This window comes from Oncorhynchus clarkii, chromosome 5 (genome assembly GCF_045791955.1).
Source record: "Oncorhynchus clarkii lewisi isolate Uvic-CL-2024 chromosome 5, UVic_Ocla_1.0, whole genome shotgun sequence".
Lineage (NCBI taxonomy): Eukaryota > Metazoa > Chordata > Actinopteri > Salmoniformes > Salmonidae > Oncorhynchus > Oncorhynchus clarkii.
Genome location: NC_092151.1, coordinates 57252313 through 57270433, shown reverse-complemented (window position 1 = coordinate 57270433; position 18121 = coordinate 57252313). Strand labels below are relative to the sequence as shown.

Genomic DNA, 18121 nt, shown 5'->3' with positions numbered 1-18121 from the left:
AATTTGTTCTTAACTGACTTGCCTAGTTAAATCAAGGTCAAATAAAAAATGTCCAAACTGGATTTTTTATTTCATCTTTAGGTAGGCCAGTTGAGAACAAGTTCTCATTTACAACTGCGACCTGGCCAAGCTAAAGCAAAGCAGTGCGACACAAACAACAACACAGAGTTACACATGGAATAAACAAATATACAGTCAATAACACCAATAGAAAAGTTAACATACAGTGTGTGCAATCGAGGTAAGATACGGCAATAAATAGGACATAAAGGCAAAATAATTACAATTTAGCAATTAAACACTGTAGTGATAGATGTGCAGAAGATGAATGTGGAAGTAGAGATACTGGGGAGCAAAGGAGAAGAAAAAAAATAACAGTATGGGGATGAGGTATTTGGATGGGCAATTTACAGATGGGCTATGTACAGGTGTAGTGATCTGTGAGCTGCTCTGACAGCTGGTGCTTAAAGATGGAGAGAGAGATATGAGTCTCCAGCTTCAGTGATTTTTGAAATTCGTTCCAGTCATTGGCAGCAGAGAACTGGAAAAAAAGGCGGCCAAAGGAGGAATTGGCTTTGGAGGTGATGAGTGAAATGTACCTGCTGGAGCGCGTGCTGCTATGGTGACCAGTGAGCTGAGATAAGGCGGGGCTTTACCTAGCCAAGACTTATAGATGACCGAGAGCCAGTGGGTTTGGCGACAAATATGAAGCGAGGGCCAGCCAACGAGAGCATACAGGTCGCAGTGGTGGGTAGTATATTGTGCTTTGGTGACAAAACGGATGGCACTGTGATAGACTGCATCCAGTTTGCTGAGTTGGAGGTTATTTTGTAAATGACATCACCGAAATCAAGGATCGGTTGGATAGTCAGTTTTACGGGGGTACGTTTGGCAGCATGAGTGAAGTATGCTTTGTTGCGAAATAGGAAGCCGATTCTAGATTTCATTTTGGATTGGAGATGCTTAATGTGAATCTGGAAGGAGTGTTTACAATCTAACCAGACACCTAGGTATTTGTAGTTGTCCACATATTCTAAGTCAGAACCGTCCAGAGTAGTGATGCTGGATGGGCGGGCAGGTGCGGGCAGCGATCAGTTGAAGAGCATGCATTTAGTTTGAATTGCATTTAAGACCAGTTGGAGGCCACGGAGGGAGAGTTATATGGCATTGAAGCTCGTCTGGAGGTTAGTTAACTCAGTGTCCAAAGAAGGGCCAGAAGTATACAGAATGGTGTCGTCTGCGTAGAGGGGGATCAGGGAATCACCAGCTGCAAGAGCGACATCATTGATGTTTACAGAGAAAAGAGTCGGCCCGAGAATTGATACCTGTGGCACCCCCATAGATTCTGCCAGAGGTCCGGACAACAGGCCCTCCGATTTGACACATTGAACTCTTATCAGAGAAGTAGTTGGTGAACCAGCCGAGGCAGTCCTTTGAGAAACCACGGCTGTTGAGTCTGCCGATAAGAATGTGGTGATTGACAGAGTTGAAAGCCTTGGCCAGGTTGATGAAGACAGCTGCACAGTATTGTCTCTTAGCGATGGCGGTTATGATATTATTTAGGACCTTGAGCGTGGGTAAACCAGATTGCATAGCGGAGAAGGTACGGTGGGATTCGAAATGGCCTTGATCTGTTTGTTAACTTGGATTTCGAAGACCTTAGAAAGGCAGGATAGGATAGATATAGGTCTGTGACAATTTGGGTCTAGAGTGTCTCCCCCTTTGAGGAGGGGGATGACCGTGGCAGCTTTCCAATCTTTGGGGATCTCAGACGATACGAAAGAGCGGTTGAACAGGCTAGTAATAGGGGTTGCAACAATTGCGGCGGATAATTTTAGAAAAAGATGGTCCAGATTGTCTAGCCCGGCTGATTTGTAGGGGTCCAGATTTTGCAGCTCTTTCAGAACATCGTCTATCTGGATTTGAGTGAAGGAGAAATGGGGGAGGCTTGGGCAAGTTGCTGAGGGCTGTTGACCGGGGTAGGGGTAGCCTGGTGGAAAGCATGGCCAGCCATAGAAAAATGCTTATTGAAAATCTCAATTATCGTGGATTTTATTGGTGGTGACAGTGTTTCCTAGGCTCAGTGCAGTGGGCAGCTGGGAGGAGGTGCTCTTATTCTCCATGGACTTTACAGTGTCCCAGAACTTTCTGGAGATTTGGTTACTGCACTGAGATGCATTTACCCTGAAATTGTCCTCATAAATTATTGCATTGTGTCAAAGACATTGTGCCTAAACCAGTTGTCCCAAAAATAGGATTTGTGTTGCGTTGTGCAAGCGTGAGTAAAATTAGACAAATTATATATGCCATGAAATAGTCTTTTGTGATCTATAGCTTATTGCTCAATGGGAATTCTGAGGTTGAGGAAGTGCTTGCTAATTGCTGTTTTTGGGATCTTTGCTATTGCTTATGCATGTAATATTCTCTCTCCTTTCACTTTGACTACAACATTTTATCAGTCAGACATGCAAGAGCCTACTGACCAAGTTAAGAGCCTGCACTTCATAATACAAGTGAAGATGATGCTAAGAAGGTTTTGACATGTTTCCAGATTATTTAGCAAAAGGCAATGTTGTATCGTTAGCATTCTTAAATTGTTGAGAATTCCATTTGATGAGAACCTAATTTGGTCCCTGGAGAGGAATGTGTGGATTAAAGAATGAAACACCTTAGCACCTTGATAGAAGACCATATGTGAGCTGAGATGTCTACTTGTTGTTGAGTAGTAGTGAGTTAGCGTTTCCACTGTGCTATTTTGGTATTTAGTTGTGCAGTGTCATGTTGCTGAAATGGCCGGACACTTTCGCTGGCTCAGGAATGTTGGCGTGAGGTTCACTCGACTCTCAGGGTGTCATAGGAATGAAACCCTTAAAGGAGAACTAGAGTCAAAATGAGTTTTTCTCTCACACATTTTATTCTCTATACAAAAACAATAATCTAAGTTTCTGGAAAGGAATAGGGGCAATTCCACAGTAACAGAATTGCTCTGAGACTCAAATGTATGCCAAACAAAAAACATTGATTTTAAAGTTTAACAAACCATATAACACTGTTCACAAGGACTACTTAACAATTTCGTAACTGAATTTTGGTACAATTTATGTGACAACGTTTTCCAAAAACGTTGTTAAATATCTGCTCAGAATTATGATTCAAGATGTCTGCAGAATGAATGGGGTATCAGCTATGACATGACACCTTGAGTTTGAATTTCTTTCAATTTTCGTTATTGAACTAATGTAGGTGAAGTGGGTTTACATCCGGTAACAGAATTGTGGTTACGGAATTTCATCATTGGTCCCTGATCTGTACCACACAGAAATGCATATTTATGGTTATGAGTATAATTCAGTTCATGGTGATGTATCCTAAATAGGTACACAAAGGTAGAAATATGCAATATCCTCCTTTTGCGTATTTGGGTATTATTCTACACACTGGCTGTTCTTTTAAAGAGCTCGTCCACCAAACGACCAAACTACGTCGGTCCAGACAGGACCAAATCTGAACCAATCATAGACGTCTATGTTCCACAAGTTTGGACATCAAAGTAGAGCACAATAGAGTACAGTAAAGTTCAGGAGAGTATAGTTTAGTACAGTACATTAGTGTACTCGACTCTAGTATGCTCTACTGTGTACTGTACTAAACTCTACTCAATTCTACTGTAGAGCGTTGGACTAGTTAACCATAAGGTTGCAAGATTGAATCCCTGAGCTGACAAGGTAAAATCTGTCGCTCTGCCCCTGAACAAGGCAGTTAACCCACCGTTCCTAGGCCGTCATTGAAAGTAAGAATGTGTTAACTGACTTGCCTAGTTAAATAAAGATTAAATAAAGGTGTGTCATTTTTATTTTATTTTAATTAAATGTAAAAATAATCGGCGTCCAAAATTACAGATTTCCGATTGTTATGAAAACTTGAAATCGGCCCTAATTAATTGGCCATTCCGATTAATCGGTCGACCTTTAATCTGAACCAATCATGGACGTCTATGTTTGGGCTAAATGAAGGGCCGGTCCAGACGTCTGTGAACATTTGAAATCAAGGCCAGGGCAGACTGACCAAATTACCGATTTGGTAACAGAATTTTCCATTTGAATCACTTAAGATCTCTTAAACTGAGTTGGTATCAGTAAAAACACCAACTACTTGGTTGGTCTACCTTTACTTTTTACTTCTGTGAACTTTTGTTATCCACCCTCATGAGGGAGATAAATGACAAAATATCTTAAAGATGTGTGGGTTTTTGGTAACGGAATTTGAAGGCATCAGGCATTCTTAAACTTAGAGGCAAGAAAAAAATGTCAACTAAATATACTGTGCATTCGGAAAGTATTCAGACCCCTTGACTTTTTCCACATTTTGTTACGTTGCAGCCTTATTCCAAAATTGATTAAATAATTTTTTCCCTCATCAATCTACACACAATACCCTATAATGACAGTATTCAGACCCTTTGCTATGATACTCAAAATTGAGCTCAGGTGCATCTTGTTTCCATTGATCATCCTTGAGATATTTCTACAACTTGATTGGAGTCCACCTGTGGTAAAGCTCAAGAGACAGGATTGTGTCAAGGTACAGATCTGGGGAAGGGTACCAAAAAATGTCTGCAGCATTGAAGATCCCCCAAAACACAGTGGCTTCCATCATTCTTAAATTGAAGAAGTTTGGAACCACCAAGACTCTTCCTAGAGCTGGCTGCCCGGCCAAACTGAGCAATCAGGGAGAAGGGCCTTGTCAGTGAGGTGACCAAGAACACAATGGTCACTTTGACAGGGCTCCAGAGTTTCTCTGTGGAGATGGTTGTCCTTCTGTAAGGTTCCCCCACCTCTGCAGCACTCCACCAATCAAGCCTTTATGTTAGAGTGGCCAGACGGAAGCCACTCCTCGGTAAATGGCACATGACACCTCTTGGAGTTTGCCAAAAGGCACCTTAAGGACTTGGAGCAAAGTACAGAGAGATCCTTGATGAAAACCTGCTCCAGAGCGCTCAGGACCTCAGACTGGGGTGAAGGTTCACCTTTCCAAGAGGACAACGACTCTAAGCTCACAGCCAAGACAACTCAGGAGTGGCTTCAGGACAAGTCTCTGAATGTCCTTGAGGGGCCTAGCCAGAGCCCGGACTTGAACCCAATCGAACATCTCTGGAGAGACCTGAAAATAGCTGTGCAGCGATGCTCCCCATCCAACCTGACAGAGCTTGAAAGGATCTGCAGAAAAAAATGTGAGAAACTCCCCAAATACAGGTGTGCCAAGCTTGTAGCGTCATACCCAAGAAGACTCGAGGCTGTAATCACTGCCAAAGGTGTTTCAACAAAGTTCTAAGTAAATGGTCTGAATACTTATGTAATATTTCAATTTTTTTATACATTTGCTAAAAAGGGGGGGAAACAATTTAATCTGTTTTAGAATACGGCTGTAACGTAAGAAAATTTGGAAAATGTCAAGAGGTCTTAATATTTTCCGAATGCGCTGTACGTGTTTATTAGTTGGCCGGGGTCTTTTATTCTTCAACATTGTTATGAGGTTAAGACTTTTTCGGGTAAATGTTTTCTAAGACTCCTTTTCCATCAGTTGAACAAGAAATCAAAGCCTTTGCTTTATTACTCATTTTTAGATTGGAAATGGTTCAAAAATGTATCTATGCCTTAACCTCTCAAAATATAGACTCTTAGCTTTCATTTGACACCCACTTTGTCATGCTCCTATAAACTTCACACGTTGTTGCTCATGGGTCCTTTTACATGGAAATGACCATAGTCCCCTGAGTGTCATCCCCGTAATGCTTACAGCAGGGGTAACAACTTTAGTCTTTTTACCTCAGGGGCCATTTATATAGGTGTCGGCGGAAAACATTGCGAAACAACTCCCATTATTCTATTACCTACATTCAAATATGGCACAAGATTACAATAGCCTAATTGATTTCACAGTTTTGGAGTCAGCTATTTTTTTTTTATATCATCGGATCTTTTCAAATAATCAGAGATATTATAATGGGGGATATTTACACCCCAGAACTTCTGCATGAAGTAGGTCATTTAGAATCTTATATCATTGGTCAAATTATTTTTCAGTATCAGAGTTTACCTGTGGTATTCTGCCATCTGTTTTCCCCATTGAAGATGTGTCCTTTGTAACATATACCACGTGTAGTTTGGAACAGCTTGGTTTTATATTTCTGAGCTATTGCTTCCAGATAACTTATTTTGATGCTTTCATAGACCACAGAATAACTCATGGGTATTTTTGGGCAGCTGATCCGCATAGGGGGGCCATTTTACAGATCAGTGACTCTGGAAGATGAATTACTGAGGGAGCTTAAGCATGAGATGAAGATCCAAGTGAGGTGGATTAGCCAGCGATGACACTGTCTCTGGGTGAACCCACACACCCACGGGTCACTGAGAAAGTGAGTTTTAGAGTTTAACTTAGAACGTGAGCAAGAAGCTAATGTCTAATGCTGTTTCACTGTAAATGCAGTTACTGATTTCAGAACGAACCAATCAATATCACCTGCCTTCACTGCGAAAGGTTCAGAGTTGTACTTTTTGTTTTACACTGACTTACATTTGAAGTCCGTGTAATGAGGAGTAATGTTGATTGAGATAATGAGCATTTTACCACAATGGACTTTCTTTTGTGCACTTGTTTTTCACTGAGAGGGTGTTTGTTGGGCTAGAATTTTACATTCTGTTGTCAAGTACTACTGACTCAAAACTGATGGACTGGCCTGATGCCAGCACGTTTTTCCATTTGCCCTAAAAATGCACTGATTCCCACAGAAGTGATTTGACCAGGTACAGAAAGCGGCCCATCCATCGTCAGCACCCAGCCCATGATTAATTCAGTGTTGTGAAATGTTTAGATTAATTTATAATATATGGGCGTGCGTACAGCACGGGAAAGGTGATGAAATATAGATACGTGGGGAGAATAGTAGTCTTTTCCTTCAGTTCCCTCCCTCTCATCCTGTTGGCTGCCAGCCCAGCAGCTGCTGTCCCACTCACCTCGCTAGCTATCAGCTGCTCACCGTCCCCTCTGATAATATAGCTCCAACTTGTTTGTTTCAATGATTCCTTATACGTTTCATGAATATGACCTGGAATAGGTTTACAATAATCTATCTGGACAACCCTGACTTTATTATGACCTTTGCAGAGCAGTGCCATGTTGATTTGAAAATGTCACTGCCAGATTTACCTCATCTCTAGGATACCTGTGCACAACACTGTAAGGGTGATTTGACATGGCTGCGCAGAGGCTAGTAGAGCATTGAAGCATGTTGGTAGAACGTTGGCGGAGCGTTGAATTGACGGTTCGTTGAGCCACCCCCCCCCCCCCCCCCCCCCCCCCCCCGGGTCCTCCTTGATCCTACAGGGAAGCATGGAATGTGCCAGCTGGCCAGACAAAGGCCTGTGTCCCAGAAATGTGTGTCACGGTCACCCCTCCTCCACCCCCCCTGCCTCCTCTCCACGGCTCTTTGCTTTCCCTTCTGAGGCCTCGCTTTTGGCTTCCAACCCACTCCCTCCAGGCCAGGGGGAGGGCTCAAGGCCCCATTTTCTCTCTCTTTCTCTCTCTCTGCCCACTCTTGTGCTCAGACATGAGGCTTCACAGCGTGAGGCATGGCTTCTTTACAACCAAGCTCTCCTGGGCTCCTGTAGAACCTAGATCTGATTCTCTAATGGGAATGAATATGTACTGTATTTATGCTACAGGACTGATCTTCAGGAGGATTTGAATCCATGTTAATCTATACGTTTCATCAAGTCTGTTTATTGTCTAGGCATAGTCACTTTACCCCTACCTACAAGTACATACAGTGCCTTGCGAAAGTATTCGGCCCCCTTGAACTTTGCGACCTTTTGCCACATTTCAGGCTTCAAACATAAAGATATAAAACTGTATTTTTTTGTGAAGAATCAACATCAAGTGGGACACAATCATGAAGTGGAACGACATTTATTGGATATTTCAAACTTTTTTAACAAAACAAAAACTGAAAAATTTGGCGTGCAAAATTATTCAGACCCTTTACTTTCAGTGCAGCAAACTCTCTCCAGAAGTTCAGTGAGGATCTCTGAATGATCCAATGTTGACCTAAATGATTAATGATGATAAATACAATCCACCTGTGTGTAATCAAGTCTCCGTATAAATGCACCTGCACTGTGATAGTCTCAGAGGTCCGTTAAAAGCGCAGAGAGCATCATGAAGAACAAGGAACACACCAGGCAGGTCCGAGATACTGTTGTGAAGAAGTTTAAAGCCGGATTTAGATACAAAAATATTTCCCAAGCTTTAAACATCCCAAGGAGCACTGTGCAAGCGATAATATTGAAATGGAAGGAGTATCAGACCACTGCAAATCTACCAAGACCTGGCCGTCCCTCTAAACTTTCAGCTCATACAAGGAGAAGACTGATCAGAGATGCAGCCAAGAGGCCCATGATCACTCTGGATGAACTGCAGAGATCTACAGCTGAGGTGGGAGACTCTGTCCATAGGACAACAATCAGTCGTATATTGCACAAATCTGGCCTTTATGGAAGAGTGGCAAGAAGAAAGCCATTTCTTAAAGATATCCATAAAAAGTGTTGTTTAAAGTTTGCCACAAGCCACCTGGGAGACACACCAAACATGTGGAAGAAGGTGCTCTGGTCAGATGAAAGGGACAGGGAAGATGGTTAAAATTGATGGGAAGATGGATGGAGCCAAATACAGGACCATTCTGGAAGAAAAGCTGATGGAGTCTGCAAAAGACCTGAGACTGGGATGGAGATTTGTCTTCCAACAAGACAATGATCCAAAACATAAAGCAAAATCTACAATGGAATGGTTCAAAAATAAACATATCCAGGTGTTAGAATGGCCAAGTCAAAGTCTAGACCTGAATCCAATCGAGAATCTGTGGAAAGAACTGAAAACTGCTGTTCACAAATGCTCTCCATCCAACCTCACTGAGCTCGAGCTGTTTTGCAAGGAGGAATGGGAAAAAAATTCAGTCTCTCGATGTGCAAAACTGATAGAGACATACCCCAAGCGACTTACAGCTGTAATCGCGCTACAAAGTATTAACTTAAGGGGCTGAATAATTTTGCACGCCCAATTTTTCAGTTTTTGATTGGTTAAAAAAGTTTGAAATATCCAATAAATGTCGTTCCACTTCATGATTGTGTCCCACTTGTTGTTGATTCTTCACAAAAAAATACAGTTTTATATTTTTATGTTTGAAGCCTGAAATGTGGCAAAAGGTCGCAAAGTTCAAGGGGGCCGAATACTTTCGCAAGGCACTGTATTACCTCAATTACCTGGACTAACCTGTAGCCCCACACATTAACTCTGTACTTGTACCCACTGTGTGTATGTGTGTATATATAGCCTGGTTATTGTTATTTTATTGTGTAACTTTTTTAAAACTTTAGTTTATTTAGTAAATATTTTCTTAACTCTTATTTTTCTTAACTGCATTGTTGTTTACTTACAAGCCCTTAACCATTTCACGGTAAGGTGTATTCGGCGCATGTGACAAATTACAATTGTATTCTATTTGAAATACCAACAACAGCCTGTATTCTTTATCTGGCCTATATCCTGGTTTCAGTCAAATTGAAGGCAAAAGGCAATGAGCCTTCCTTCTCCCTTAAAGTAAAAATAATATTTTTGGCATACGTTGTATTGTGCTCATTAAAATCAGTATAGCTAGGTAATTGAACTGTAAGGGGAACCGGGACGAAAGTAACACTTCGTTTTTTTCCTAATTACTCAGAGATCGATAGAGCTTGAGACACCATATTTTATGACACCTTATAAACTCAGACCCCTTCACTTTTTCGACATTTTGTTACGTTACAGCCTTATTCTAAAATGGATTAAATCGTTTTTCCCTTAATCAATCTATACACAATACCCCATAATGACAAAGCAAAAACAGTTTTCATTTTAATTTTGAAAATGTATTATAAATAAAACATTTAAATATCACATTTACATAAGTATTCAGACCCTTTACTCTGTACTTTGTTGAAGCACCTTTGGCAGTGATTACAGCCTTGAGTCTTCGCTACAAACTTGCCACATCTGTATTTGGGGAGTTTCTCCCATTCTTCTCTGCAGATCCTCTCAAGCTCTGTCAGGTTGGATGGAGCGTTGCTGCACAGCTCTTCTCAGATCTCTCCAGTGATGTTCGATCAGGTTCAAGTCCAGGCCTTGGCTGGGCCACACAAGGACATTCAGAGACTTGTTCCAAAACCACTCCTGCGTTGTCTTGGCTGTGCGCTTAGGGTCGTTGTCCTGTTGGAAGGTGAACCTTCGCCCTAGTATGAGGTCCTGAGCGCTCTGGAGCAGGTTTTCATCAAGGATCTATATATACTTTGCTCCGTTCATCTTTCACCCGATCCTGGCTAGTTTCCCATTGCCTGCCGCTGAAAAACATGCCCACAGCATGATGCTGCCACCACTAAGCTTCACCAAAGTGTTAGGGCTGGGTGATATGGCCAAAATATCTTTCACATTTTTGACTGTATTTTATGTTTTTGATTAATACAAGTTCTACATTTGCTTTGAGTGGTGTGTGACCGTAGGGTAGCAACACATATATTCTACAGTATTTCAATGGGTCTTTCGCCATTCAGATTGTTTTATACTGTTCAATTCAACATCAACCTAAAATTATTTCCAGCATTTCCATCAATTTCTGCATTTCCTGCACTCATTTGAGATAATTTCCACACTGCCATGATATGGACAAAAAAACTAGACCTTATTTTTAACCAAATGTTGCGATTTAGATCAACACTTGGGTGAACTTTTGGAATCATGGAAATAGTTTATTATAATTCTATAGTTAGTTAGAATATACATAATAGTGGGGACTTTGAATACAGTGTTATTTGACATGACAACAAATTATTGGACGAGTTATTGTGACAAGGTATAAAAAATGAATAAATAAATCAAATAAATCAAAATAAATAAAATTTTATTGGTCACATACACGTGTTTAGCAGATGTTATTGCGGGTGTAGTGAAATGATTGTGTTTCTAGCTCCGACAGTGCAGTAATATCTAACAATTTCACCACATACTTAACACACACAAATCTAAGTAAAGGAATGGAATTAAAAATATATAAATACATGGATGGGCAATGTCAAGAGTGGCATAGATTAAGATGCAGTAGAATAGAATACAGCATATACGTATGAGATGAGTAATGCAAGATATATAAAACATTGTTAAAGTGACATTATTAAAGTGACATTGTTAAAGTGACTAGTGTTCCACTTATTAATTAAAGTGGCCAGTGATTTAAAGTCTATGTATATATAGGGCAGCAGCCTCTGTGCTAGTCATGTCTATTTAACAGTCTGATGGCCTGGAGAGAGAAGCTGTTTTTCAGTCTCTCGTTCCCAGTTTTGATGCACCTGTACTGACCTCGCCTTCTGGATGATAGCAGGTTGAACAGGCAGTGGCTTGGGTGGTTGTTGTCCTTGAGGATCTTTTTGGCCTTCCTGTGACACAGGGTGCTGTAGGTGTCCTGGAGGGCAGGAAGTGTGCCCCTGGTGATGTGTTGGGCAGACCGCACCACCCTCTGGAGAGCCCTGTGGTTGCTGGCGGTGCAGTTGCCGTACCAGGCGGTGATACAGCCCGACAGGATGCTCTCAATTGTGCATCTGTAAATGTTTTAGGGTTTTTGGTCTCTGTTGCACCTTCTTCACCACACTGTCTTGTCAGTTATGTGTACACCGAGGAAATTTACGCTTTCCACCTTCTCCACTGCAGTCCACAATCATCTCCTTTGTTTTATTGACATTGAGTGAGAGGTTATTTTCTTGGCATCACACTCCCACAACCACTGTTGTGATGTCTGCAAACTTGAAGATTGAGTTGGATGCCTGCTTGGCCACACAATCATGTGTGGTGAACAGGGAGTACAGGAGGGGGCCAAGCACACACCCTTGTGGGGCCCCAGTGTTGAGGATCAGTGAAGTAGAGGTGTTGTTTCCTACCTTCACCACCTGGGGGCGGCCGGTCAGGAAGTCCAGGACCCAGTTGCACAGGGCGGGGTTCAGACCCAGGGCCTCGAGCTTAATGATGAGCTTGGAGGGTACTATGGTGTTTAATGCTGAGCTATAGTCAATGAACAGCATTCTTACATAGGTATCCCTCGTCCAGATGGGATAGGACAGTGTGCAGTGCGATGGCGATTGCACCGTCTATGGATCTATTGGGGCGGTAAGCAAATTGAAGTGGGTCTGGGGTGACAGGTAAGGTAGAGGTGATATGATCCTTGACTAGTCTCTCAAAGCACTTCATGATGACAGAAGTGAGTGCTATGGGGCTATAGTCATTTAGTTCAGTTACCTTAGCTTTCTTGGGTACAGGAACAATGGTGGCCATCTTGAAGCATGTGGGGACAGCTGACTGAGATAGGGAGAGTTTGAATATGTCCGTAAACACACCAGCCAGCTGGTCTGTGCATTCTCTGAGGACGCGGCTAGGGATGCGGTCTCGGCCGGCAGCCTTGTGAGGGTTAACATGCTTAAATGTCTTACTCACATCGGAGAAGGAGAGCCCAGAGTCCTTCGTAGCGGGCTGCGTCGGTGGCACTGTGTTATCCACAAAGCGGGTGAAGAAGGTGTTTAGCTTGTCCGGAAGCAAGATGTTGGTGTCCGCGATGTAGCTGGTTTTTCTTTTGTAGTCCGTGATTGTCTGTAGACCCTGCCACATACATTCATGTCTGAGCCGTTGAATTGTGACTCCACTTTGTCTCTATATTGACGTTTTGCCTGTTGGATTGCCTTGCGGCAGGAACAACTACACTGTTTGTTTTCTGCTATATTCCCAGTCACCTTGCCATGGTTAAATGCAGTGGTTCGCACTTTCAGTTTTGCGTGAAATCTGCCATCTATCTACAGTTTCTGGTTAGATAAGGTTTTAATAGTCACAGTGGGTACATCATCTCCTATACACTTCCTGATAAACTCAGTCACCGTATCAGTATATTCGTCAATATTATTCTCGCAAGCTACCCGGAACATATCCCAGTCTGCGTGATCAAACTATCTTGAAATGTGGATTCAGATTGGTCAGACCAGCGTTGGTACATCCTCTTTGAGTTTCTGCCTACAGGAAGGGAGGAGCAAAATGAATACCAGTGTATTGCAAGCCGCATGGACAAGACAGTAGATACACTACATTGTTAGATCCACAGGCAATTAATCTATTGATCGTGTATTCTTTATTTGTAATGAACGATCTGAAGGTGTTGGACTTTTTAATACCTGTACAGGCCACACAATTGTGATGGGAAGAAACCATGGGCATCATCCAAACGTTCCTTGGGAGATTTCGATAGGTCATAAGTGACTGCGCCACCAGCATGTCCTTTACGCCTCGATCACACCGACAGTGTCATTGCATTTTGGTACACCAGAAGTACGTTCAGCTGTGTTTGCCTTGCAGCGTTGTGTTGCAGAGGCAGTTGTAGTGCGTTCTGTGTGGTGAATACGTTGGATTTATCAGACATGGAACATATGCGTCAAACTATGCATAGACGGCTTGACAGAAATGGTAGCAAAAGGTGAATGTTGAACTTTTGTTGCACACATGTAGATGCTGCTGTGTACCATTTTGCACAATTACACTGAAGGTGTGATCGAGGCATTATGCATACTTTCGATAAATCCAACATATGCAACATACAGAACGCCCTGAAACTGCCTCTGCAACGCAGTGCTACAAGGCAAACGCAGCGTTCCATTGGAAATGGATGTACTTCAGTACCACTGGTGCACTGGTCAATTATTTAAACTATATATATTTTTACTCACTGGCTTTCATGTGTTGCTATCCATTGGAGCACAGCTTGGTTGCCCAAAATTCTGGGGCAGGGCTTAGCGAACATCAATTACAGCAATGTTTCTCAAACTCTGTCCTGGGGCCCCCCCCTGGGTGCACATTTTGGTCTTTGCCCTAGCACTACACAGCTGATTTAAATAATGAAAGCTTGATGAGCTGTGTAGTGTGTGTGTGTGTAGTACTAATCAGCTGTGTAGCGTTGAGGCAAAAACCAAATTGTGCACCCAAGGGGGCCCCAAGACCGAGTTTGCGAAATCCTGAATTAGAGGATGAGTTGGCTTCTGGAAATATCAAATCACTATCCATTGATATAGGTTAATTTAACAGATAGCCTCCAAGGTTTTTTCTGGATCCAAAAGCTTAGGCGGTGGGTGTGGCAGGGGCCATAACAGGGTGGCGCGGTCTGCCCCCATCGTGGTGGTGTAGAGAAATGTTTGCATTTCTAAGCCAATTTCCTGCAATTCTACAATATAGCAATATTGTTTTCAGTTTAAAGCTAATTTCCTGCCATTGTATGCCTTTTTCCATGGCTAATGCTGTGTTATTTTGATCAAACATAATAACAAAATCTATACTGCTAAATTCATTGTTTTAGGAATTTTCAATTCTCCCTGTTTAGCTTTTATTTTGGTGATTTGTTAGTTCTCAAAGATTATATGCAACAAAAACAAAAAAAAATGTTACACCCATCTAGTGCCGGCTCAGACCACGCCCTTTGCATCCATAACATATTGAATCCTTCGGGGTATGGAAATGTTGATCAATTGGTATCAAAGGACCTAGCAATGCCAGGAAAACAATCCCCACACCATCGCCCAGCCTGTACTGTTGACACCAGGCAGGATGGGGCCATGGATTCATGCTACTTACGCATAACACAACAGCAACCGGTATTCGGTGGACCAGGCAATGTTCTTCCACTCCTCAATTGTCCAGTGTTGGTGATCACATGCCAACTGCAGCTGCTTCTTCTTGTTTTTAGCTGATCAGAGTGGAATCCTGTGTGGTCATCTGCTTCAATAGCCGATCCGTGATAATTAATAATTATCAACGGGTTGTGCGTTCTGAGATACCGTTCTGCACACCACTGTTGTGCCATTCTCCTTTAACGAGTTGTTTTCACCTACAGGACTACCACTGACTGGATGTTTTTCAATTTTGCGCACCGTTCTCGGTAAACCCTAGACACTGTCATAAGTGAAAAGCGCTGGAGGCTGGACTTTTCTGAGATACTAGAACCAGCGCGCCTGGCACGGACGATCAAAACAGGCTCAAAGTCACTTAGGTCCTCGTTTTGCCCATTCTAACATTCAATCAAACAGTAACTGTCTGCCTGCAACTCTGTCTGTTGGAGCGAAAAAACTGGCCACTGAGTGTGTACGTCCAGTATCTTTTCTACATACTCTATATCTGGTTTTAGTTGTTTAAGTTTACACTGAAAGCGCTTTTCAATCCTTACATATTCTCCCACTGTTTTTTCTCCACTGTTTGTACTTAAATAAAATGCTTAGGCGGCACGACACAAGGATGTAAATGGCAGAAAAAACCCTGGCCTTTCCTTCCTAGCCTCTGTCTAGTACCCAACAACCAGATGTTCCTGATTTTCAGAGGAAAAGGAAAGTGAGCCTGTGGCGCGACTTACGCTTTTGGACGTTAACAATGCGACACTCCATCTTAACTCCTCCTCCACATTTACTGAATTGGTTGAACAGTGCAGTAGAGTTATTTACCAGTAGGTAGAAGATCTAGCATCAGGACTTTATTTTATGCCTGCTACACTAGGTCACTCCTAACCTAAACCCTCAACAATACCCACAGGCTATAAAAAATAATGAAATACCATCCATTTAAAAGATGGGAATGTCTGAGCAATATATGCCTCTGCAGAACATTTTCTTTTCAGAACTATTTTGTTTGTTTGGCCTTTAAGTTGTTAATGCGTTGTGGTGGCTCATTTGAAAGAGAGCCATTTCCAGGGCTCAAAATGAATCCGAGTGTGAATCTCAAAAAGGGGCTCCCCTCCCACAGCTTGACTGGCAGCAATGGAATCATGTAACTGTAACGTGCATACGTCCTCCATTTCACCTCCATGTCTTAGAAGAGAATGGCAGTGAGTGACTGGGCTGCATTGCTAAATAGCATTGTGTGTTTCTCCCCTGAAGGGAACAACCCATCTTCAGTGCCAGAGCGCACGTCTTCCAGATAGACCCGGCCACCAAGAGGAACTGGCTTCCGGCCAGCAAGCATGCCGTCACTGTCTCCTTCTTCTACGATGCCAATCGGAGTGTGTACCGCATCATCAGTGTGGGGGGCACCAAGGTGAGATGTGAACCCCGCTGGCTCTCTCTTACCAACATGGTCCTCATTGTCCAGATTGCCTTTGATGGAATATGATTGAACAGCAGAGTCCCCTTTGAGTAACACCATTAGTAAGGACCTGCTGTGTCATGTCTGGCAGAGGGTAGTTAGGTGTACCCTTGGCTGCTTCCCAACACACACATTATAGGGGAGCTGGCCTGCTCTTGACTAATGAGCATGTAACATTTTCTAGTCCTGCCTCCCTATACTTGTCCTACAAAGGGTGCTTCAAAGGTAGTCAGCACACATCTTATTATTTTGCTTATGTTTTTGTCAGTACTAGAGTGAGTGGATGTCCTTACTCAATGAGAATGTTAATGCTCTCGCTCACTGAATGGGTTGATGGATTAAAAAGGGAAATGGTGAACTTTAGACACGTCTGCAATTTAGTACATTTTGTACAATAATGCCTTTGTCTGATGTGTTGGTAATGTTGTTTTTCTCTGTGAATTTATTATCAGTAGGCCCCAGGCAAGGTGGCAGAATCAAGCAGTGATGTGTGAAGTTTTCCTTTGTTGCTTTGTTGATTAGAAATAAGCGGTTGATTTATTTCATGGCCTCTGCCATCCATCATAGGCCATCATCAACAGCACCATCACCCCCAACATGACCTTCACCAAAACCTCCCAGAAGTTTGGCCAGTGGGCTGACAGCCGCGCCAACACCGTGTATGGCCTGGGCTTTTCCACAGAGCAACAGCTTCAGCAGGTTAGTCACCACTATAGACTGTCTCAAATTCAGAAGAAACACATTTATAATGCACACTGGTTGACGAATTACTCTGATAATTATATTTAACTTTTTCTTCCATAGTTTTCAGACCAGTTCAAGGAAGTGAAAGAAGCAGCGCGTCTTGCAAGGGAGAAATCACAGGAGAAATTTGAACTGACCAACCCTGCGCTGAATATCGCCGCCCCACAGGTGAGGCCTGGAATTGCAGTTGTTCGATTATTCTCATAAGTTGACTGCTAAGGCATGACAGATAAGCACATGGCGTAGCAGTGCTACCCCTACGGACCGCGTGTGTGTGTGTACACATGCGGAGATGATCCGTTCACCTACTCTATGTCTCACAAAGACACAGTGGTTGGAACCAAAAATCTCAAATTTGGACTCCAGATCAAAGGACAGATTTCCACCGGTCTAATGTCCATTGCTCGTCTTTCTTGGCCCAAGCCATTCTCTTATTATTATTGGTGTCCTTTGGTAGTGGTTTCTTTGCAACAATTCGACCATGAAGGCCTGATTTCACGCGGTCTCCTCTGAACAGTTGATGTTGAGATGTGTCTGTTACTTGAACTCTGAAGCATTTATTTGGGCTGCAATATCTGAGGCTGGTAACTCTAATTAGCTTATCCTCTGCAGCAGAGGTAACCCTGGGTCTTCCTTTCCTGTGGCGGTCCTCATGAGAGCCAGTTTCATTATAGCGCTTGATGGTTTTTGCGACTGCACTTGAAGAAACTTTCAAAGCCCAGTGCGCTAAATTTATTTGTATTAATATATACTTTTTTTTTCACTGTTCAAACATTTACATCAGAAGGTGCAAAGTTGGGGCCTCCCGAATGGCGCAGTGGTCTAAGGCAGTGCTTGAGGCATCACTACAGACCTGGGTTCGATCCTAGGCCTTGTCACAAGTGGCCATGACCGGGTGTCCCATAGGACGGCGCACAATTGGCCCAGCGTCATCCAGGTTAGGGGCTTTACATGGCTCATCGCATTCTAGCAACTCCTTGTGGTGGGCCGGGCACCAGCAGGCTGACTTCAGTCGTCAAGTTGAACTGTGTTTCCTCCAACACATTGGTGTGGCTGGCTTCCGGGTTAAACGGGCGGGTGTTAAGAAGTGCGGTTTGGCGGGTCATGTTTCGAAGAACGCTTGACTAGACTTTTGCCTCTC

At 42.8% G+C, this 18121-nt stretch overlaps 1 protein-coding gene across 2 annotated transcripts in view; it reads left to right on the top strand.

Annotated features, from left to right (window-relative positions):
- The window catches only part of LOC139409060 (homer scaffold protein 3b), a 44412-nt gene that overhangs the window by 2407 nt on the left and 23884 nt on the right, over window positions 1-18121 (top strand). For both annotated transcript variants that reach the window (XM_071153728.1, XM_071153729.1), the window contains 3 exons: window positions 16032-16188; window positions 16804-16935; window positions 17041-17148. In XM_071153728.1, the coding sequence (XP_071009829.1) occupies window positions 16032-16188; window positions 16804-16935; window positions 17041-17148 (397 nt within the window). The remainder of the gene's footprint in view (window positions 1-16031; window positions 16189-16803; window positions 16936-17040; window positions 17149-18121) is intronic.